Source organism: Pectinophora gossypiella, chromosome 2, assembly GCF_024362695.1.
Source record: "Pectinophora gossypiella chromosome 2, ilPecGoss1.1, whole genome shotgun sequence".
Lineage (NCBI taxonomy): Eukaryota > Metazoa > Arthropoda > Insecta > Lepidoptera > Gelechiidae > Pectinophora > Pectinophora gossypiella.
The window spans coordinates 6,935,511-6,958,935 of NC_065405.1; the positions used below are offsets into that span (position 1 = coordinate 6,935,511).

Genomic DNA, 23,425 nt, shown 5'->3' on the forward strand with positions numbered 1-23,425 from the left:
ATGAAACAGACATACTACATGGATTTAGATAAATATTAATTAAAATAGTTACTTATAAGAACTATTAAACACACTTGCAAGGCTGAAGCGAAGCGAAAAATTAGGTAACTAAGTTGAAAAAATAAAAAATAGCGTAACTCAGGGCAACAACGTAGTAATTTAATTTCCTAAACTTTCTCGCTGTAATTATTAATAGTAAAGTAGGTATACACAATAAGTTATTATATTCTGTTTATAAAATTAATATGTATAAAATTGACTATGAATTGTTGCTGAAACTTTTATATAATAAAATTGAACTGTTTTACATTCAAAGTTGAAAATAATCTTGCCCGAAGGCAAGAGGGTTGTGGCCCTGAGGGTCGGTGTGAAATGAAAGAGGTAGACCGGCACGTGGACAACTCATGCGCACTAATTTTATAGCGTCAGAAAATCTCCTATAAATTACATATACATTCAATTAATTATATCAATTTTAAATTGATTACTGATCTGGAAATAAAGCTTTCATTGTTCGGTACTTCTAACTGTTGCTACTTTGTGACCTCATCATCATCATCTCCCTACCTAACCTAACCTGAAGATTTGACAAGTCGGGTTTTTTACACAAGCGACTGCCTGTCTGATCTTCCAACCCGCGACGGAAAAACCAGCCCAATACATGTTAGGTCACATACCTCCGAAAATTCATTTCTCGGGAATGTGGGTTTCCTCACGCCGTTTTCCTTCACCGCTGAGCACGTGATAATCATTTATGATCGAAATATAAATTCGAAAACAAATTCGATAATCATTGGTTTAGACCTATGAGTCGAACTTGCGACCTCAAAGTGAGAGGCAAGCGTTCTACCAACTGAGCTACCACAGCTCCCGTTGGTAGAACGTTGCTACTCTGTGACCTGAAAGTGATTAAAATAACTTTTTACCCGACTGTGGCGAATGAAGGAATGTGTTTGACCGCTACGTATATAGAATAACTTTTTGACATTGCGATAGATATGATCTCTCGTCTTGGCAAAGTTTTACATGAAAATGTTTTTGTTGGCTTAATGTTACACAAGTAGCTACAAGAAAGCAGGCTCCGTTGGTTTGGACACGTAAAAAGAAGACCTCCATATTACGTGGGTAACGTTACAGCCAATCTAAACATACCAGGGTTTAGACCAAGAGGACGACCAAAAACAAGATGGGCGGATGTGGTCAAAAAGGACCTGTGTATGTGCAAGGTCTCCGAGAACGACACGTCCGATAGAGCGAAGTGGAAGAGAAGTACGAAGAAGGCAGACCCCATCATCAGATGGGAATAATAAATGCCAAGGAGAGAGAGAGAGGGTTAATGTTACACGATGACTCAAAAGCTCACCTAGGAACGGTGAACAATGAATTGTTTAATGTTTTGATTGAAATACAATATTATTTGTTTCCAAAATGTCTAATAAACAGGAGGCTACTTGTATTACACCAACGCGAAACCTCGCGAATTCCTGCGTTCTGATATTTACATAAGTACCGCAGTAGCTCTATATTAATTAATTTGGTTATTGGAGCATCGTCGAAGGTAAACTATTTGATGAAAAATAAACATCTTACAAGAAATTTGAATGCCTTCTTCTAGAGTTTATATTAATACGATTTCGAGCTTAACGTCAGTTTATATGAGTAATCAGCGACCCGCCCCGGCTTCGCTCGGGTGCAATGCCGAGGAAAAAATGAAATTATTTACAACATCACATTAAAAACCTCAATAATAACAATATTTCTTCACTATTTAAAGGATGTTATTATACATATAAACCTGCCTCTTGAATCACTCTGACTATTTAAAAAAAACCGCAAATCCATTGTATAGTTTTAAAAATTTAAGCGTACATAGGGATATATGGACAGAAAAGCGACTTTGTTTTATACTATGTAGTGATACACGCACTTCTGAGTAAATAGGGTCAACTATAGAAAATGAACAAATAGAGGGTATAACTAATTTCTGTTTTAATACATACATAAACAGCGACGCATGCGCAAAACGCGTCGTGATGGCGCCGACAAGTCGCGGCGAGTCATCTCGCATCAATAAAGTGATTCAAATACCAATCAAGACAAACGCATTCAATCAACCTCCATAGGACCAGTTATAGCTCGTTAACTATCATTATATAAGAGGGTATCCTTCGCACCATATGAGTATTGAGAAAGGTGAAACCTAAGTATTCAATAGTCAACATTATCACTAGGTAGGAATTTAAGCAATGAAGGGTATACGTACGTATATACTTGTAGGCATTGAATTTAATAGAAACTTAAAGAGATTTACTGGGACACCTTTGATAATATGAATAGAAAGCCTGTTGTGTGTGTGAATATAAATTATATAAGTAATATTTATTTCATTTGGAGCGTGTTTTTCATATTTAAGCACAGCTTTTGTAGGTAAAAGAACCTCCCCAAAAGTTATAAAAGCACAAAGCACGGGGGTTAAATACGCCACATCAAAGCAATTCATCTAAAAAAAGGAACATTGCAATTTGACATTTGCGCATATTTTTTTTTTTTATTTGATAAACTGAGTAGGTATACAGTTTTGACGCATAGCATCGCTAAACCAGGAATGGTTTGTAAAAGTATTTATCATTAATAATAATAATTATATAAATATTAATAAATGTCAAATAGCAATATAGCTTTTTTAGAATAATTGCTTCGATGTGGCGAATGGTTTGTAAAAGTATTTATCATTAATAATAATAATTATATAAATATTAATAACAGCCTCCGTGGTCTAGTGGTTAGAGCGTTAGGCTCACGATCTGGAGGTCCGGGTTCGATTCCCGATGGGGACATTGTGTTGGAGGCGATGGTCGCTCCGGTAAATAAAACCCTTCGAGATGTTAAAGTGGACTGTATTAGAATTAAGAACTAGGAAATATTTACATAAAGTTAGGAGATATAAGAAAACGTGCCTCGTCGGCAAAGTCCGTGGCGTAAAGTCCTGTAATATTGCCATAGGACAAAATATTACAGTAAAAATAATATAGACCTTGATGTTGCCAACATGCTGCGGCCTCACAGAATATGACTTATTTTTAAATTGAAGCAATTAACCTTTTAAAGCACAACTTATAGAGTAGAATATCAAACTATTAAAGACATACTACTGAAGTGAAGCTAATCAATTCAATGTAAAACATTCATTTTAATGTATTCTATGAAGCACATGAATAACATTTCTTTTAAGTTAAGTGAAAAACAATCTAGTGAAAACTTTAGACACATAAGTACAAATAGTAACCTTTTACATCTGATACAATGCCTTTATATAAGTTAAAAAAAAACTATCGACCAGAGTATAGATGTACAACAGTTTTAAGAATTGTTATTATTAAAAGAGAAAAACATTACATCTCATAACAATATTTGTAAGAAAACTGTTTGCAAAATGAAAACATTAAAATAATAATTTTATGTAACTTATTCTATATAAAAATATCCTATAATAGGTATGTAAGTAAAACATAACAATGTATCTTCAGGTAAGTAAATACATAAGCACATATAAAATAAAATAACCTTTAATCTTATTCTAAATATATTTACTTATCTATAGGCAAGACGCTCACCTTCGTCACAGACCTAATGTGAGTTTTGCCATTAGGCGTCTTTACTTCTAAAGCCCTAACTTTCTGGTCAGCTCCAGGGAAAACTTTGGTTACCCGGGCCATGGGCCATGACAATGGTGGGGTGTCTTGTTCCCTAAGTATCACTAGAGAACCTACATCAATATTTGGTACATCATCTCGCCATTTAGGACGAGTTTGTAACACGGTAAGATAATGTTTGTACCATACTTTCCAAAACATTTGTTTTAGCTTTATACAATGGTCCCAAAACCTTAACCTATTGTTAGGTACATCTGACACATTTTGTTCTGGATATGAGGTCGGAGCCACCCCAATGAGAAAATGTCCCGGCGTGAGGTATGAAAAGTCATCGATGTCTGAAGTTGACATGGGAACTAAAGGCCTCGAATTTAGTACGGCTTCGATCTCACACAAAACAGTTTGAAGCTGCTCATAAGTTAGCAGAGTGTTGTGTACAATACGTTTTAAATGGTACTTTGTACTTTTGACTGCGGCCTCCCAGAGGCCACCAAACACCGGTGAGTAGCATGGAATGAAGTTAAATCGCACTCCTCTAATAGTTGAATAATCTTGCACCTGTGTTTGATGGTCTCGAGACGCGAGCAGCTTGTGCAAATCAGCTAATTGGTTGTCTGCGCCCTTAAACGTCGCTGCGTTGTCACAATAAACATCGGTGGGCAAACCGCGTCGCGATATTAGTCGTTTGAAACAAGCGAGAAAGGTATCGGTGGTCAAGTCTGAGGCCAACTCAAGATGAATTGCCTTTGTTGAAAAGCAGACGAAAACACAAATATAGCCTTTACCTACTACTGACTTTCGTATACGCGAAAGCTTAACATTGACGGGCCCAGCGAAGTCTATTCCAACCTTCTCGAAGGGACGCGAAGGGGTGACACGGTCCGCAGGTAATGAACCCATTAACTGTTTTGCAGCCGCCGCTTTCAGTCTGAAACACATAATACATTTGTGAGTGACTTTTTTAATCTCTCGTATACCATTAATTATCCAGTATCTTTCGTTTAAGCTAGATAACAAAAGTTTAGGTCCTGCATGAAGCAGCCTATAATGCTCATTCAGAATAATAAGTTGTGTAACATGAGAATTTTTAGCTAATATCAAAGGGTGTTTCCTAACATAGGTAAGATTAGCATGGTCAAGCCTGCCCCCTACTCTTAATAAACCCTCTTCATCTACAAACGGATGCAATGGCTTTAAACTACCTTTTAAACAAGTACCATTTCCTATAGAGTGAAATTCCTCTTTGAAGTGAAGGGATTGATCATGTTTCAAAATCAGTCTCAATGCATTATTTAACTCGGCACTAGACAAATAATTATTTTTATTCTTATCGTTTTTAGATTTAATGTTGCGACAGAATCTCAGTACATAAGCTAAAACTCGTGTCATTTTTTGTATAGATGAATACTTGTAAATATAATCAAATACCTCCGACTGCGATTGCGCGACCAGGGAGATCACGGCGCTGGTGGTCGGGGCTTCAGGTAGGTCTACAGGTGACCCGGGTGTAGCAGACTTCTGCTCAGGTAAATTGACAGGTAAGTCTATATATTCATGGACTAAGTACTCACTGTTTCGTTGAAAGTCTGGGCCGTGCCACCGTACCTTGGAGTGTGGAAGATCACTGGGGTCACTTAGGGTGCCTCTGCTTATTAAATCGGCAGGGCTACCAATAGTATTAAAGCTCTGATATTCAGAGAAAGACCTCTCATCTTTATGCAATCGTTTTTCTAAATTATGATTGTCCTGCAACTTCACAGAGTTTAGGAATACACTTTCGCAGAGCCTGTGCTCTGTAGATTTTTCATTGTATACATGTGGTACACTTTCAGCTTCCCAAAATGAACTTACAGCATTATTAAGACCGTTAACACAGCTTTGACAATACAAAGATACAACCTTATCAGACGCATGCTGGTCTGCAACACTACCTCCCACTACATAGCCGAACTTGGTGTTTATGAAGCGCGGTGTGGGCAGCTCATTCTGCGATGAGAGGCGCTCTGGCTCCGTGGATGGCAGTATCACCTGAAAAAATATGTCCGCACCCATAAGCATATCAATTTCCCCAGGCACATTAAAGTTATCATCTGCAAGTGGTAAGGCAGGTGGGATAAACATACACGACAAGTCAATCTTGTTTTGTGGGAGTTTGCATGTGATTGTGTCAATGACATGGCAGTTGACCGTAGTTGAATAGTCAGACTTCAATGAATAGACATGCAACGGAAGGGAATAGGATATTTTGGTCTTTGCATTGGAAATACCAACTATATCAGCCGCATTCCGCTTAGGAGTCATGCCTAGCACATTGACAAGCTTGCTGGTAACAAACGAAGCCTGTGAGCCACTGTCTAATAAGGCCTTTATGGTGTGCTCCGTGCCATCCTTAGCAACAACCTTGACACGGCAAGTGGGAAGGATCACATGTGCATTGTCACAAGAAAAATTGCATGACTGTATTTTATTGACCACTTCCTCAGCGTGCAGTAATGTATTATGTGCTTGCCTGCATGTAGCGCATCGGAAATGGTATCTGCATTTTTTAGTGTGTGAATTTAAGCATATCTCACACAACTTGTTAGCCCTAACAAACTTTATTCTGTCAGCGACAGCCATACATTTAAAATGCGGGCAGTTAAATAATTTGTGGGTTGTGGACTTACATTTCAGACATCCGGAGGCTCCTGAGTCGGTTGCGATGTTGACAGCCAGTTTCTTCCTTACCATACCCTGGTCTGCAGTTTCCAGAGCCATGGCTCGTCGTTCTAGGTACTCAAGGAACTCCTTGAGGGACGGGTCAGCCTTCAGGTCTCGTTCCATCTGATATGCTCGTGCCGTGTAGGTATCTAGTTTGCGAAACAAAAGACACAATAATATGGCATCCCACGATTTAACTGAGTCGTCTAAGTTCTTTAAAGCCACAATTTCCTGCCTAACTGTCGATATAAACTCGCGCAGTTGCACTGAGGTTGATTTTGATACAGAGGGCATATCCAAGATTGTGTTAATATGATCACAAATAATCAAGTGACGATTGTCATATCTACTGTTAATTAATTGCAATGCCTCTTCATAGCTCTCATCTAACAAAGGTAAGTTCTTAATTAAGTCATAAGGCTCATCTTTTAACAAAGTCCTTAAATAGTACATGCGTTGGATATTGTCTAACGAACTGTTGTTATGAATCATACTGTTATACAGTTGAATAAACGGTTTAAAGTCACCGTACTTACCAGTGAAAGGTTTAATTTGAATTTGAGGCAGATTGATTTTGGCAGCCGTGGCAGACGACGTTGACGGCGTGTTAGGCTTCTCGGTACGCATAGCCGTACCAGAGAGCAAAGACAGTTGGCTGCTCAGGGAACTAAGGGCCGAGTAATACTTGTCCTCCATGGACTCTACATCCTCCTTGTCGTCATCACTAAGCTGTATTATTTCCACATTAAACTGCTCGTACTCCTTGAACGAAGTCTCGAGCCGCGACTTGCGAATGTTTAAGGTGTCCATAGTCGCCTTGTTGAATTGTTCACTAGCCACAAAATTAAAAATCCGTGTCAACGTGCCCTTTACGTATCCTCTTGCTGCAATTAAATGATGAAAACGCTCGTCGTCTGCCATTGCCGTTAATAACAATTACAATAGTATATAACAAACGAATAAAACTTGTATAAATATAAAATGTAAAAAATGAAATTATGATTTAACGAAAAAATTAAAATGGTTGAATGAGTAAAAAATTCAAAAAATTGTTCGGAGATTCGTTCCTCGTCGCGCCGGTAGAGCTTCACTGCGTCACCTTGCTGTGATTGGTTGCCGCTCTGCGTCAAATTTCCCGCTCGTCCGTGATTGGCTGAAATGCTGTGCCGCCGTTGTATTATAGGCCGCACGCACACGGCACACGGAGTGAGTGAGTGGTATAGATGTTGCCCTCTTGCGGTAAATATGTGCGACGAAGACACCGATCAATGATACCCAGTCAATATTGAAGTGGATTGAAGTGAAAAAATTGAAGTCACTTTAAAAAAAAATAAAAAATTGCCGCTCACGATAAATTTTGCGTGTAGCTTGAAAATATGAAACAGAATTGATGCTCACGATTATGTAGCGTGAAAACATGTAGGTTTCTTCCTTCTTCTATAATCTTCTTATCGCTGTTTCTGCAGCCTATTATGTAGCGATGGAATGACTAGGAAAAATTTTGCCGCCAAACCTCGTAGGCGCGAAGCGTTTGAAGTTGAAGTTGAAGTGAAGAATGTATAGAATCGCCGCAAATTCCTATTTTGTTGCGATAGATGGCTCGTCCATTAATAATTCGACGTAAATCGCTGCCACCCGTCGTAGGAAAAATGCTATCGTTGACTTTATGTTGACGACACTTTCCCGCCGCCGCGCTGCTTTCTTTGTCTTCAAAGTCACTGATTTTTCCCGGTCTCGTATGGACCAATGTTGGAGGCGATGGTCGCTCCGGTAAATAAAACTCTTCGAGATGTTAAAAAGTGGACTGTATTATATTAAAACTAGGAAATATTTACATAAAGTTAGGAGATACAAGAAAACGTGCCTCGTCGGCAAAGTCCGTGGCGTAAAGTCCTGTAATATTGCCATAGGACAAAATATTACAGTAAAAATAATATAGACCTTGATGTTGCCAACACATTGTCGAAATCACTTTGTGAGACTGTCCTTTGTTTGGTAAGGACTTTTCAGGCTTGAATCACCTGATTGTCCGAAAAAGTAAGATGATTCCGTGCTTCGGAGGGCACGCTAAGCCGTTGGTCCCGGCTATTAGCCGTAAAAACACCTCCACCAACCCGCAGTGGAGCAGCGTGGTGGAGTATGCTCCATACCCCCTCCGGTAGATTGAGGGGAGGCCTGTGCCCAGCAGTGGGACGTATATAGGCAGTTTATGTAAATATTAATAAATATCAAATAGCAATATAGCTTTTTTAGAATAATTGCTTCGATGTGGCGTTTTCAACCCCCAGCTATTTGTGCTTTTATAACTTTTTATACCTAGTAGCTAAAGTATAGTATTTTTCATCGCTTTGCTTGACTAGTACGATTTTATAGAAAGGTAACAAAATCATAAAATAACTGCTGGCAAGAGCATAGAACAAATTGAATCACAGCGTATCAAACTTCCATAAAATACGCATCAATGACACGGTCATGGTACTCGGCACAAACGGTTCTTGAAATTCAATTGGACTAACTCGCGAAAGTCCAACTGTCGTACAATTAGAGGCCTCGTTGAGTTCTGGAGCTATTTGTGTCCATAAATATTAATAGGCGACCGATACAGAATATCTACGCAAGTGGCTGGCACGTAGAATTATTTTTTACAACAATGCTTGAACACATTTTGATGGATCATATGAAAGTTATGTTACCTGTAACATAATTTGATTCAAGAGCGATTTGTGTATCTGCAAAACTTTGTAGGAATTTCAGGCAAATATTTAAATACAAACTTACATACATACATACTACGGCTGTCGCTGAGGGGTACGCAAAGCCTAATCATAAGTCAACTTGTCCTAAAAAATGAATATGGTTGTATTTAGTTACTAGGTTATTTAACCGTTATTAGGTTATTTAGATACTCTGCACGCAAACCTTTCTTGGGAAGACAGATCGTGGAATGCTAGTTTCTATATGCGCCTTGCTCCAAATGTCCCTTGTGTTTTCGAAGATTGTGACCAACCTTCTCAATAATAAGCTTGCCTTCAGAAGAACCCTCTGTAAGACTATATCATCATTCCCGGCTTTATACGTGGCACAATATTTTAAAAGTATATTGAAGACTCTGTAAACATTATCGATCATATTCTGTCGTTTAAATTATGCTCTGGCGATATGGCTCAATTTAAAACGTGAGTGTTTCAGTCCATTCCCATCTAAATTTATCAGTTTTGTATACGTCTCTCACAATCGGATACACTTTTATGACTTATTTACTTACTTACATTTCCAAATCTCGGAGGAATAAATAAACAATTTTCATACGCAAATGTAAGGTGTAAGAATTCCTCACGTTCAGTGCTATAACCGGATTTAGCCCACAAAACAAACTAAGCGTGTAAAATCCATTTCGCTTGTGGATATATACTAATATACAGGTACATTTAATATATACTAATATGCAGTACAGAGTAAAGTCTTTGAGCTCTCTGAGATATTTTTTTCCTTTAAGTACTAAGGGCAACAGAGCACGGTCGTATCAAAAATAGTAGGTACATTAATTTCTCTGTTATGCTTCTAACCTTTACACTTTTTTCGACCTAAGCTATGTCCTTCAAAGGATCATATATTATTTTATTTGGGACCCTACATTTAAGTAGATTCAAGATTCCCCGTTTGAAAACTACACCTACTTACCAAATAATGTTGAGGGATCCAGCAAAATAGACGTATGTAATTGGTGGATTGGTGGACGCATAACAAAATAATAATACGCGTAATAAGCAGTAGTTCCCATAAGAGGACACTTACCTTTTTTGCATTCTTCAATGTTTTCATCGGAGTTGTCACCGCAGTCGTTCTCTCCCTCGCACACCCACGACAGCGGTATACACTTCCCGTTCGCACACTGGAACTGCTTCACCGAACATACATCTGCAAAAGTTAAGTAAAGTAAATAACAGCAAATGAAGAACACAAATAGAAAATATGACGTATACTCTCCAGGCATGGACTAACTTCAGTTACAAGGTTCCCCAAAGATTAGTTGTCTTCTGACCGCTTGTAACTTTTCCCACCCCATAGGGATTATGGGCACAACAACTTGCATCTACTTTTGATACGAAATTCTAAGATGAATTTCGCTCACTCACTGCCACGTATTAAGTCATATTATGTTTGTGTGTAAAATAAAGTGGTTATTACTTGTATTGTTACCTATGGTGGCAGATGATCAGTGTTTAAAAATGTCCTTCCTTCATTATATCCTTATAGCTTGATCAGAATGACAAAAGGATAAAGATATTCCTAATGTGAAAAAGACATCCATAGTATTATCCTGTTTTGACGGGGTTCGCTAACCTAACCAATAGGATTGACAGGTCTGGTTTTTTACAGAAGCGACTGCCTGTCTGACCTACCAACCCGAGAAGGGAAAACCAGACAAATTCAGGTTAGATCAAATACCGACGAAACCCATTTCGCGGTAATGTAAGTCTCACGCCCGTAATCCCTAATGGGGTAGGCAGAGCCACAAGCCAACACTGAGCGCATTATAATAATTTGTGATCCAAACATGAATTCGAATACCAATTCAAATATTATTGTAGGCCTGTGATTGATTCGAACCTGCGACCTTGCAGTGAGAGTTGAGCATTCTTCCAATTAGGCTACCAAGGCTCTTCTAACGCGAAAGAGATGTAATCAGAAAAATGTATCTATTGTTGAAAGCTGTTAATCCAATCAAGCAAGGTATAGTAATGTGTCATATTGTCGCAAGTGCGCGCATGGGCCGGTTCACGTAATGTTACGTATATAATATTGCTATCAGTACCATACCCACTTACTAAGACATTACTGTCCGAGTACGAGTAATTTATTATTAAGGTCGCTCACATGCTGGCTTGTTGCTCAAGGACCTACCATGAATATACAATTGTTGCCGATAAGGTATCAATAAAACTAATTGTCCACAATTTCAAACGTATGTAGGTATAAGTTGACTACATTCATATATTCACATTCGCTATCTCGCCGTCATTATCTATCGCTTGCAAATGCATCACCATTATTTTGGTAAACATTTTGGATGTTGCAATTTTTTCATATCTGGTGAGGCCATACATACATTATGTCACAGGATGCATCTGCAAGCAATGATAATGCTGTACTTAATTAAAAAAACTACTAATGTACGAGCTTATAAAATATATGGTTTATTTCAAATAATACGGTCTTGTAATGTAAGTATATAATTATATGAAGTAACTTTATAATTTACGTATATAATATTTTACTACTTTAAAGAGAAAATTAAATCGAAGAAATCAGACTCGCAAGCGACTTGAACCCGCAGCTCCTCTCCAACAGAAATTTTGATCAATATCGTCATTATGCTTATGTCACAATATTAAAAGGTACGTAAATACGCCGCATTAGAATAATTCAATAAAAAAAAACAAATAACGCAACACAAAAAACAAAATACATGTCTGTAAATATTGACAGGAGTGAAAAGGGCACATCCCCTATTCGAAATATAAACACAATAAAGGGAAATCGCCGATCAAAACTTTACGCATAACTCGGATGGCCCCCATCGACAAAGAATACCATTCAGCCTACATTATGTTGATCCTAAACTGCCTTTACGAGTATATGTCCATTACGCAATCGACACAGGAGTTCGAATGGTCAATACAATCCAAGTCTATCTTTCCAGTCCACTTTGATTTATGCGCCAATACTTTCGAAGATCCAATTCTATATGGAACTTGGGCTATAGCAATGATTTACACTCGGGGAAATTCTGAGAAATGTAGTTTTCATGTCTATAGGACCGATAGACTGAATGCCCGGTGCTGCAGGCGAATTGTGGCGCAAATAAAACTAATATCGGTGCCAAAGAATGTATACCTAGTGTTTACGTACATCTTTCTCATTGATGCTAATGTATACCTAGTGTTTACGTACATCTTTCTCATTGATGCTATAATTAGCTCATAAGTAACGATTTTACCAAAGCAGCAAACTCCAATTTGGTAGCTATTTAATTCTGCAACTTCTGACTCGCCAAAAATAAGTTGACATTTCATTTACTATTATTACACAAGGAAACAACAAACAAAAGCTGTATAATTCATATTGATACAAATGGTGATCCAATTTGCATGAAAATGCGATGGTGCCTCGCTTGATTAATTTTATCCAAATACAAAACGAGGTCATTTTGAATGACGAGTTTTTGTGACACTCAACCGAACCACAGTTCATTAAAAGTAGACTACCAACGGTTAATTGGATTTTAATATTTACTATGATATTGTTAAACATAATGTTACTGCGTCTGTGGATATTTATGCGGATAAGTATTCATGTAATCTATGTCAACTACTAGACGAAAGTAATGCGCCACCACAGTAACTACCTGTTCGAAACAAAACATCACCCTTCTCAATTGCGCCGTGTAATATCAAAGTAAATGTATCAATAGCAAGGTAACAAGAGCACACCAAACTGTCACGTGAACTAATGTGCCAATCACGGCTGCCAGCGAGCACACGTCACCCTCTTACATCTTGGTTTGATGCTTGAACCGAGTGGCTTCACTGAAAGGGACACTAATTTAATTTCATTACATTAGGAGGGTCCTTGTTTGTAAACCGGCTCTGCCGTGTGGTGACTGACGGCCGACGGGTGCTGACATCCAATCTGGTAGAGAACCCTCCTGCCTGTCCCATTGAGTGCAAATCGCTCGAGCTAGGGGACTCCCGGTAAATTGGTGTATTATGTCAGTGCTCCGCTATCCTGATGGGCCTTAAATTCCGTTCGGATCCGATCACATTTGCATGTACAGCCGATTATGATCAGCTTCAAACATGACGCGGTTTATGGGAGAATATTCTTAAGGATGTTGTTTTACATTCAATAGTACATACGCATGTAATGATGCGTGTTATCAATAGTAAATAATATAGTAGTTATATTCGTGGTTCGGCTTTTTCATATTTGATTTAGATATTTATTATATATAACCTTAATTCTGATTATTACCGAAACTCCCTCGTATACTGTAGTGTTGAATAAGTAATATATTATGCTAGGTGCATATACATGCATTATTATCTTTTCATATAAAATGAAGATAATTAGGTCTCTGATTCGCATTAATTACTTAATATTGTGCATATTCCGAATAATTTGTTTAATATTCCCTATCAATACTTATTAAATTCACGCGATTATAATTTACAATATTGTTAATTAGTGATTGCTGCAATGTACTGATCAAAAATAATTGAAACCAAAGAAATACAAAAATATAAATAGCTAGTATTTGGTTTACCAACCTACTTACTGGCTTAAGCCTATACTGGGTATTCTCAAACCCTAATACCCGATTCTATAGAATGAATTTCAAATCAAATACTTATATCTATTTCATTACACAATTACCTACCTACAAAACATAAAAACAAACACATATTTAAAGTAAAAGGAGTACAAAGGACGGCATTTATGGCTTAAACCAATTTCTTCCACGCGGCAAAATTACAATTTTTCTCTTATTAAATATGTACTATCTGTGTGTATGTACCTAATTTAGAAACATTGTATTTATATATCATTACCAACGATAAACTTGTCGGAGGTAAATTTTACATTAATTAGAATTTAAAATTGACCTTGAAAGGATAGATTGGAGAGAATTGAAAGATAGATATCTTTATATCTAATGAAAGCGATCTTGCACTTAGTTGATTTCTACGAATTCTACGATACGCGATATACCTACCTGCCCGTGATGATAAGCAGCATGAAAAACTATAAGTTTTTCTTTTGCTCTCTGATTGATCATGATTGGGCACGTCAATTAAATTAGTTGAATATTTTTTCGCACACTCAAATATTTGTCTAATTATAGAATAATATTCACTTAGCGTAATAAGTAAATTCAAGCAAAGTGGTGCCCTTCAAAATAATTCTTTACCGGTCCAAGAATCTGGGACGAGCCGAAATTATTTTAATTAAAAACTAAGCCAGAGAGGCAGCCATTCTTAATTATTTGGCCGAGGTGTAATCAAATTATTCTCAAACTCAAGACAAAACTGCTAATATTACGTTACTGTACAATTAAGCAAATTTTTATTTTAATAGCACCCATGGATGAATACATTCTAAGTAGAATTATGGACTAGTTTTTATCCACGACTTTACTCTCATGGTTCTAAGGAAAATGCACTGTGGGAGTGTTATTCTATCCCATAGGAACGTGGCATTTTACAGGAATATAGTAGTGTTATATATAAAAAAGAATCGATCGACCTAATTTCGACCAAGATACATCACTATACTAATTAATGTCAGGACACAGGCTTCCGTATTTTGACAGATGCAATTCTTGCCGCTCATTTTACAATGAGCGCTATTGTAAAATGTTATCTATATTGAAATATAATCACTAATTATACTGATCTACTCGTTTTGTTTAATAGTAGCTTATGTTAGGGCCCATAAACTATATTTTATAAAAATCACTTCGATCTACTCTGAACCGGGATGCGTGTTTGAAACGATTAATGAATGTAGACGAAGCAAGAGAAGTATGTCAGGATCGAAAAATATGAATTCCATTGTCTCTGCATACCCCGATAGGAAATAGGCGTAAGTTTATATACGTTTCGGCCTTCCTCCATCCGATCTCTATTACTCCCTTTCTCTGCGTAAAAGAAGGATAAACCAACAAACACAATTTCGCATTTACAATATAAGGAGGGATGATGAGAGTTTAACACTGTTTTAACTGGATTAGAGTTAATTTTAATTGGGGCTTCCTTGAATTTTAGAGGATTCAGTGTAGTAATATGACCTAATACTTAGTCGCATACGTCATTTGGTGACTTATGTATGACGCAGCCCACATTGATAAAGCTAAAATGCATGACATTTATTATTCTGTCATTATAACCTACGTAGGTAATATAAAATACAGAGTGTGAATTCATGTCATTTTTTAAGATTTTTTAAATTTTTTCAGTTCCATACTCTGGCGACGGAAAATTCCACTTGATATTAACTTAGAATCATGGTCTGAATCATCCCCCTGAGTATTCGTTACGATGTCACTAATACCCTGTATATTAACGAGGTCGTCAAACGTCTTTCTCCCATTCTTTATTTTGTGTTTAATCAAGTGGAATTTTCCACGACAATTCCACGAACGTGCAGTATGGAATAGAAAATAATTTAAAAAATTTTCGAGAATTTTCCGACTCAAAGTTTTCGTTACGATGTCATCAACACCCTGTATATCAGCTTATAGCGAGCTTCCTCATGACGCGATGCAATTCTTGCGATATCAGAAGAAATTACGATTTGAGAACTGGGTAGATACGACAACCGAGATGTCCTTTTTACAAATTGTTAAAACATGTCTAATGAGAGTGAAAAATATCGGGAGTCTCATATCCCCATTTAAACGCGGTAAGTACCCGTTATTATGTGTTTTAATAATGAGAGTGACTTGTGACGTTGTCAACGTCAATTACTGGTAACCTTAAAATCCGATGTCCGATTGCATCGTATGTGAGGAAGCCTGCTCAGAATTAAATAGGCTGTACGTATTACGGCATTGACATAAGCGAATCATGTTTACAATGGTTACCTTACCTCAATCTCTTATATATTTTAATAATATTCGTTAGCGTACCATTAACGTACTTAATCGAAATTATTTTGGCAAGGGTTTGGTGCTATTATAGCGTATGATAAATTTTTTAGCCTAGGCTCTGACCGCTGTATGACTCTGTAGGGTCATTCACCTCAAACGGGCATTGTGTTTTTGCGACCAACAAAACCACGTGACAATGGCACTATTATGTGGCTTGATATAGGAGACGTTACGAAACTACAGCATGTTCTAATACTGGTATAAGGTCTAATAGTTATTCTTGATGACGGTGAAGAGAACTGTATTTTTATTGCGTCATGGATCGAGGTGACTTCAGAAAAAAACAAGCAGTTACTTAGAAGGATAGCCACCCGGTAACAAGAAAACGTAAAAACAATTTCAATGAGAAGCAGATCATTATGAGAGTTATATCTCAAAGTATTTATTGGACGAATCAGTGCTCATAAAGGTAATACCAATAAGCTGACGATAGTGCGGCTGACTCAAATCCAGGACTGGATAAATGCTCTTCAGCCACTGAGCCGGGATCCTATGTTTGAATACAAATGGAGCGTTTATCCCTGAAAGCCAATTTGTATGCAAATTACAGGTCCGTTTAACTATTCTCGTTAGTTGCTCATTTTCAAAACGTCTACATTTTCAGTTCCTCAGTCCCACCTTAGATAATATATCTTACGTCAAAGTAGGAATAATCGGTACCATCATATCTTCTGGCAATTAAATATGCTAAATACAATGCAATGATACGATGATGAAATTTTGAAAAACAATGAATCTTCGCACATATTTCAATATCATTAAAACTCCTCATTACTTTATTAATATCATTTGTTTTATACGTTTAATTTGCGTCAATATCAGTAGTGGTTTCTTCGTTTAATGAAATCCTACCAATAAATGGGATCGCAACTCGATGTTATACAATTAATATTAGACGGCAAAGTCCACGTCAACTTTTCTCATCTCAGACTTTTTCCAGCGGCGCTAATGCGGTAACTTTTCACGCCAGATTTACGAACAGCCGTGAGCAGAACGTGCTGGAAATTCAACAGGAATCCGTCAGACAAAGTAAAAATATTAAAAACATCAGACAACTACCCACGAACTGATTCGTAACTTACCAACAAGCTGCAAAGGTACTAAAACTGAAATTGAGAGTATGTAATGAAGTCCTGAGGATGAATAATATATGTTCATAATATGAAATTGAGTCATAGTTACCTAGTAGTGACAGGATACCAGGTCGTCGTCCATATAAATAGTTCATAAATGAGAGCCATAACGTACTTACGTCACAGAAGTATCGGAAGGCGCAACGTTTGGTTACATTGCAACTAGCCGATGATTTATTAAAATCTAAATAGCAATGTTATGTGACAAACAAGTAAGAATTTAAATTCCACATTTTTAGATACTCACGCCAATTTTCCACCGGAGTAAGCAGATACTATGGAATTCCATTTACTCAAATCCTGACATACTTAGTTCTCTTGCTTATTCCACATTCATCAATCGTTTCAACAAGCGCACCGGGTCAGAGTAGATCGTAGGTACGAGATTAAAACTTTTTAAAGGACTCCTCTTTGGTCAATGTACGTCCTTTATTATTTATTCAACAGTTTCAGTTATTTTACTTTCACTGCTAAATTAAGATTAGGATAAGTTACAAAGATCGAAACCAAACCACCATTTATAACCTGTAAATGGAAAAGTTGTGGAAAGTTCTGCTAAGAGCACGGCCTGGTGTCGACATATTTTAACTTTAGCTCGTGGTTTTGAAGTAATATGACTAATAATAGCTACTACATTTTTCTTAAAATATTTTCCTTATTCTACTCATACGTCTAACTAACAATAACATTGGTTGTTCATGTACACGATAAAGTAAACAATAATTTCAAAACAGGTGCTTCAACAACGATAAACGCTAAAAGTTACAATGGAAGTAATGTTGTAAAATATAATATGGCATATCTCACTCGCCGCGTTGCTGAAATTGTTGAACTACGACAATTTAGGGTTGGAAACGGAAAACTTAGGCGTTATCACAATTATATCGTTATAATTAACTACAATGAGTAGAGAGAAATGTACTATGAAATCCTCCACTTAATTAGTTAATGCTAGTAACTGTAGTATAAACTCAGCAGCGTTTCCATTTTGTTAGACGCGAACAAAATAGCGGTTCTAAAAAAGGTAACAAGTTCGACAGTTGCATGTGATTGCTATATTTTTAAACTAACGCCCGAGGCTATGAAATTCGCACTACAAAGGCTGTCATTGACAAAACACCAATATGTACGATGATTGGGATGTGGTCACTTCAATATCCGGAGCACTCACAATTAATACACGCTCGAAACCAATTGCCAATCGAAAACGCAAGTAGCTTATGGGGAATCTGGACACAAACGAAATGCGTACTAAGTATGAGGAGCTTAAAATCGAGTATCAGACGGGGAGCTTCCAGTGCTCCCGGTATAACCCTCGTTTATCGAACGACTATCTACATCGTGGGCATAGGACAGTAGTAAGGCTTAATGACAACGGTCTAATACAGAATAGAGGTCGACGCCAAGTGTCCCTTTCGGGTTGCTAGCGGATCCTAATTGAACTATTATCGTCGTCGATGACATAAATACGCGTTGGAATAAACAAACTCAAAAATGATCTTACATTTTATGCTCTGCTTTAAATGGTTAATGTATGATCGTTTATGGACTTCTCAAACACAAAATTTTATAGAAATCAGACGAAGCAAGTTGATAGGCTTAATAGGGCACATCGAACTCGTTACAAACATTAAGGTAAGCGAAGATAGAGAAAAATGGAGAATGCATGGAGAAGCATGGCTCGTCAATTAAAAAAGAAGCCAGTAACACAATTTTTGTACTCTATGGAAATGGATAAAATGGTAGAAATTTATTTCATTCAAATACAAGAATAAAGTCAGAATGTAAAGCAAATTAGTTGTGCTATTGGACCGAGCATTGAAGAGAAATTTGCTTCTCAAGTGCAGTTAGCAACTGGTGAACTGTATTGTATGCTATGCACGTTTATAACTACAAACCAAAGTTGGTGTACAACTTGCATGCAATTAATTGAAGACCTAGATGCAATTATAACTATGCCTAGTTCGAGTTCAACCAGGACATGAGTTAGATGCAGAAGTTACTTCGGAAAGGACAACATGTTATTGAAATTGTTTTAATTAGTAACATCCCTCCATCGGATTCCACGAGTTTCTAATTCATACGTTTTTAATCGATGCTATATAACCGAAAATGGATAATTGTATTGACTGTATGGGGTATTCAGTTTACATGGGTGAAATGTTATTACGATTTTCCTAGAATAACCAATTTAGAAACCCTCATCTTAGCAATGTCACCTTAGTAATGGATGGCGGTGGCTGACTGCTGCGATGATATTGGATGCCGCCGGGAAAGGGAAAAAAATTGCTCCTGCTCTACGAATTCGTTTGACTGTAGGGCCCGAAATATGCCATAAAAACAAATCATCCCGTCGCAAACAGCCGCCTTGTGTAATTACTGGACAAATCTCTAAATTCGCCGATAAACATTTTTACAAAAAACCTGAGTCAGCCTCTCGTTACAGCTGACTAACAGGCGACTTCAGTAAACACAGCTGGAAACTCAGCACTTTTTGTCGTTTATTAAAATCGAGAGCAAAAAGTCAAACACCCTTATCTAATCTGCAGTTGTCCCTTTGCCTAGAGTTTTGCAGCTGGTGCCTCTGTCTCCGCGACGTTTTTACTCTAACATTTTCGCTAACTGTGGCACTTTCTTCCTTCATTACGTTTAAATGCCAGCTTGCTCTTTGTTTGCTTATGTCATCAGTTTCTAGTTTACTTACCTTCTTACATCTAATAAGAAATTCTTACCTGAAAAGTGGTTCGTCTTGAAGATAAAAAATATTCCTTCCATAGAATATCAAAAATCAATCAACAAATTAACAAAGCCAACGGCATGTCGACGTCTGATTCTCATAAAAATTGGGCTTAATATGACAAGTGCGATTCGTTTTTCATTTTTCATATAATGACGCCTCCTTCAGCACAAAGCCCGTTTTATGGCCATCACAATGGGATTGTGCTCTTTTCATCAACGGACTTTTATAGTCGACGCGTCAGCTGTGGGACGCCAAAATTGAGACAGTCATAACTAAGTACTTTCTTTCGGTCCCCGATTTTGTTATTGCAGTTCTTTGTCTAATAAAACTTTCGACTCAGTCCATTTGACTTATCAAAATCTCACATCAGATCTATTATGTTTAAAATCTTAATTTATTACTTTTTTACTCTACGGTAGTATAATGTTGTTGTGTAATGTTGTTATATTTCCTATCCGCATTCGTTCTCATTTCACGGCATTATTTACATACTTCTCGTTTATAAACAGATTTGCACAAATAACACTTTACGCTATTGGCTTCCAGCCACAATAATTATTGAACTTTGTACTGATTCGTGAAAATATAAGTTCCCTTTGGTTTGTTTTCATCTTGTGTTTATTTTGGTATCTTGGCACATGACGCGGCACCATGGATATAATCATTGTAACAAGTATAGTGATCAAGGTTATGTTTGCATAAATTTATATTTGCAAAAGGCTCTTCTACACGCGCAAAAATATTGTTTACGTAAGTATTTAATGCTCCAATATTTACTTTAAGTTGCTTGAACAATTCCTCAGTGTACGTACACACGTTTTATTATTACGAACATTGTTGTTCAGTGAGGTAAAATTAATTTGTACATTAGCGATGATTTTGACTCACGCAAATTAATCTATGATGGAAACAATTTATTGAATTTGTTCATTATGATTCACTGTTAACTACAAATTACCTACTTACATTGAGTAATGACGTAACAGTGCAGGTTAGGTACGTATTCGAATAGATATTTTAACACCTTACGAAACTATTTACAGTTTTTGTCCACTAACGAGTATTATCCGATATTTACTGCATGTTATCTGTTAATAAATTACTAGGTAGGCAACTAATGTAAATGAATAAATTACGTAATAATAATACTTGTGTTTTTACCTTCCTATTTCTGACAGAAATATCTGAAGAAGGTAAGTATAATAAAGTTATGAACGTCAGCCTACTATGGTATTATTTATTTCATTGAAGTTGTTGTAGAATCACCTCGTGCAATAAATTTAATGTAAGTAAGTTAATAAGTAGACATAACAATAAAATAAGCGTGTCTTCACAGCAAGGAGAAATATTTTTAATTCTGTTCACATTGCTCTCTTGTTTTTACATGACTATAGCTGTTTTTCTAAGACTTATCAGACGCCGTATGGCGTGATACCTATTCTAACCGTTATCTTATCTTAGTCTATCAGATTTTCAATCACATGTCATTTCCTAAACATTGTAAACAACTGCAATATACACCTACGAATCCACCTATAGTGAAGGAGAACACGTGTGCATCGCTATATTTGTACGTAACAAACCAGTTCTTGTGGTAAATAAAACTAAAGCAATTAATACCTTGAGGTAAAAGGTGTTTCCAGACGTGATAAATACGAACCAGACACGATCGCATTGTTAACATACTATTGTTAAAATTATTCAAATAAAAATATATTTTAATGTGATTGTTGTTTTATATGATCTCTTTATTTTTAAGTTAAACTTGCAACTTATAAAATAAGGAAAACTATATTAACTGTTTACTTACCGCCGTATTTTACTTCGGTGCTATTAGAACCAAGAACTCCAAACGTCTTAGCGCTTAGCACACATAAAAATAAACACCACCACATAATTCCACCGAATTTGGGGGCTGCCCGATGACAGCCCACCAAACAGAACATTTGTCCTTTGGTAACTTTCGATTTTGACAATATCACTGTGAAGGAACACTGTGCAATCCAAGTATCGTCGTCTGCAGTTACGTCACGTTCACTACACTCGTGTTTGTGTTAACAGTCGATGTCACAGGTAGAATGGTGAGGAAGAACAATATTTTGGTGATTGGTCGTTTCGGGATCAGGCGTTTTGAGGTTATTTTTACGTGCCTGTGGTGCGAGCGCGACGGAGAATGTCGCGAGCGAGTCTATGCGATGCGAAGCGGGCAGGTGCGCGTAACCGAATTCACCGCTAGATGGCGGGTCGTACTAGCGTCACGTTTGTTTAGCTTCGGCGACCGAGCCACAGCGCTGCGCTGCTGATTCTAGCTAGAGATTTTTCCAACGCATCTCCCGAACGTCACAGTGTTGGGACGCGGTCACATGTTCGCTCAATCAAACTAGATTAACCGTGATGAAAACAGACGCGAGTAATAAATGTAACCAATCAACAACGCGGCGCCAAGGATCGTAATCAGAAACTCAGGTCTTTATGAATGTCCTTTGGTTCATATCATTAAAATGTAGTATTGTATGCGAATCTATTAATTTATTTGCCTCTTTATGGTAGCTTTTTTATGTTTTAATTTTATTTTAGTTTGTGCATGTTAAATTTGGATCACTAATGGCATTGATTCATACAATTTCAATTTAATGACAATTTTGTTAATAACGTTACTTACATTAGAAATGTTTCATGTCCAGTATTAAAAAATAATATAAAAGAAGTCAAAATGCGGCTAGCCTAAATATGACCTTGGTATAAATTCACAAGCATCTAAAGATGATAAATGAAATTATGATTTTGACAGATTACAACCCTATCAGCTGTAATTAGCCCATCACGTTAACCAGCACACGAAAAAATTTGACATATAATTAGAATTAGACACATATATTATTTTTTATAATATAGGCTCGCGGTTGACCAGCTGGCTTAGCACCGTAAGCACGCGAATCTTTCTCGCCGCGACAGAGATCGTCTGTCTCTTTCTGTGCAGTACTGTGAGAGAGTGACGGGTGACATATGTCGAGGCGAGAAAGAGTCGTGCGCTTACGGTGCTAATCCCGCAGAATCTTACCTCATGGTATGAAATAAAATGAAAATTGTAGTAAATTTAGTCATACATTGTGAAGGAAGTAAGTATTATGGCTCAGCATATTCAGTCATATTCTGATATACAATAAATTATATTACTTTAAATTAACTAGTTACCTACATCGGATTTATATAATATTATTAGATAAGACAAGTGACGATGTGGCCTAGGGTGTGTCACGCTTACCTAGCAAGCCTATACACTCTAGCCTTAAAGACTCCTAGTTTGTAACGAGTTGGAAAAACAGGCGACAATAAAAAAATACAAAAGAAGTGATCAACGATATTATATTAATGTGGTCTCGCCTTTATGGGAACAGGAGTGCGCGCGCAGCCTCCTCGGGAGATACCGGGGGGCGTGGCGCCGTTACGCACGTCCACTACGCAACGGAGATAACGCGATAACCGA

The 23,425-nt window shown here is 37.1% G+C and overlaps 2 protein-coding genes across 10 annotated transcripts in view; both read right to left on the bottom strand.

Moving 5' to 3' along the window:
* The window catches only part of LOC126376923 (low-density lipoprotein receptor), a 217,859-nt gene extending 195,635 nt beyond the window's left edge, over positions 1–22,224 (bottom strand). For 3 of the 7 annotated variants that reach the window (XM_050024495.1, XM_050024510.1, XM_050024481.1), the window contains exons 1-2: positions 21,749–22,221; positions 10,149–10,271 (exon numbers count right to left, since the gene is read on the bottom strand). In XM_050024495.1, coding sequence (XP_049880452.1) covers positions 10,149–10,271; positions 21,749–21,884 — 259 coding nt within the window. In that variant the 5' untranslated portion in view covers positions 21,885–22,221. Of the gene's footprint in view, positions 1–10,148; positions 10,272–21,748 lie in introns of all 7 variants that reach the window. The other 4 variants (XM_050024504.1, XM_050024488.1, XM_050024473.1 and 1 more) reach the window with 2 other exon arrangements.
* Positions 2,882–8,306, bottom strand: LOC126377071 (uncharacterized). 3 transcript variants are annotated; one of them, XM_050024723.1, is made up of 3 exons: positions 6,890–8,155; positions 6,320–6,502; positions 2,882–5,681 (listed from the first exon to the last, which is right to left on the bottom strand). In XM_050024723.1, the coding sequence occupies exon 3, from the start codon at positions 5,040–5,042 to the stop codon at positions 3,588–3,590; it is 1,455 nt and encodes a 484-aa protein (XP_049880680.1). In that variant the 5' UTR covers positions 5,043–5,681; positions 6,320–6,502; positions 6,890–8,155; the 3' UTR covers positions 2,882–3,587. The 3 variants fall into 3 exon arrangements, with proteins under 3 accessions (XP_049880680.1, XP_049880689.1, XP_049880670.1); XM_050024732.1 differs by having other exon boundaries at positions 6,320–8,306; XM_050024713.1 differs by having other exon boundaries at positions 6,320–8,155.
* Positions 22,225–23,425: the final 1,201 nt, after the last annotated feature.

What these genes read in the sequence shown, in the direction of transcription:
- LOC126377071 (XM_050024723.1), bottom strand. Translation starts at nt 5,042, where the DNA reads ATGACACGAGTTTTAGCTTATGTACTGAGATTCTGTCGCAACATTAAA.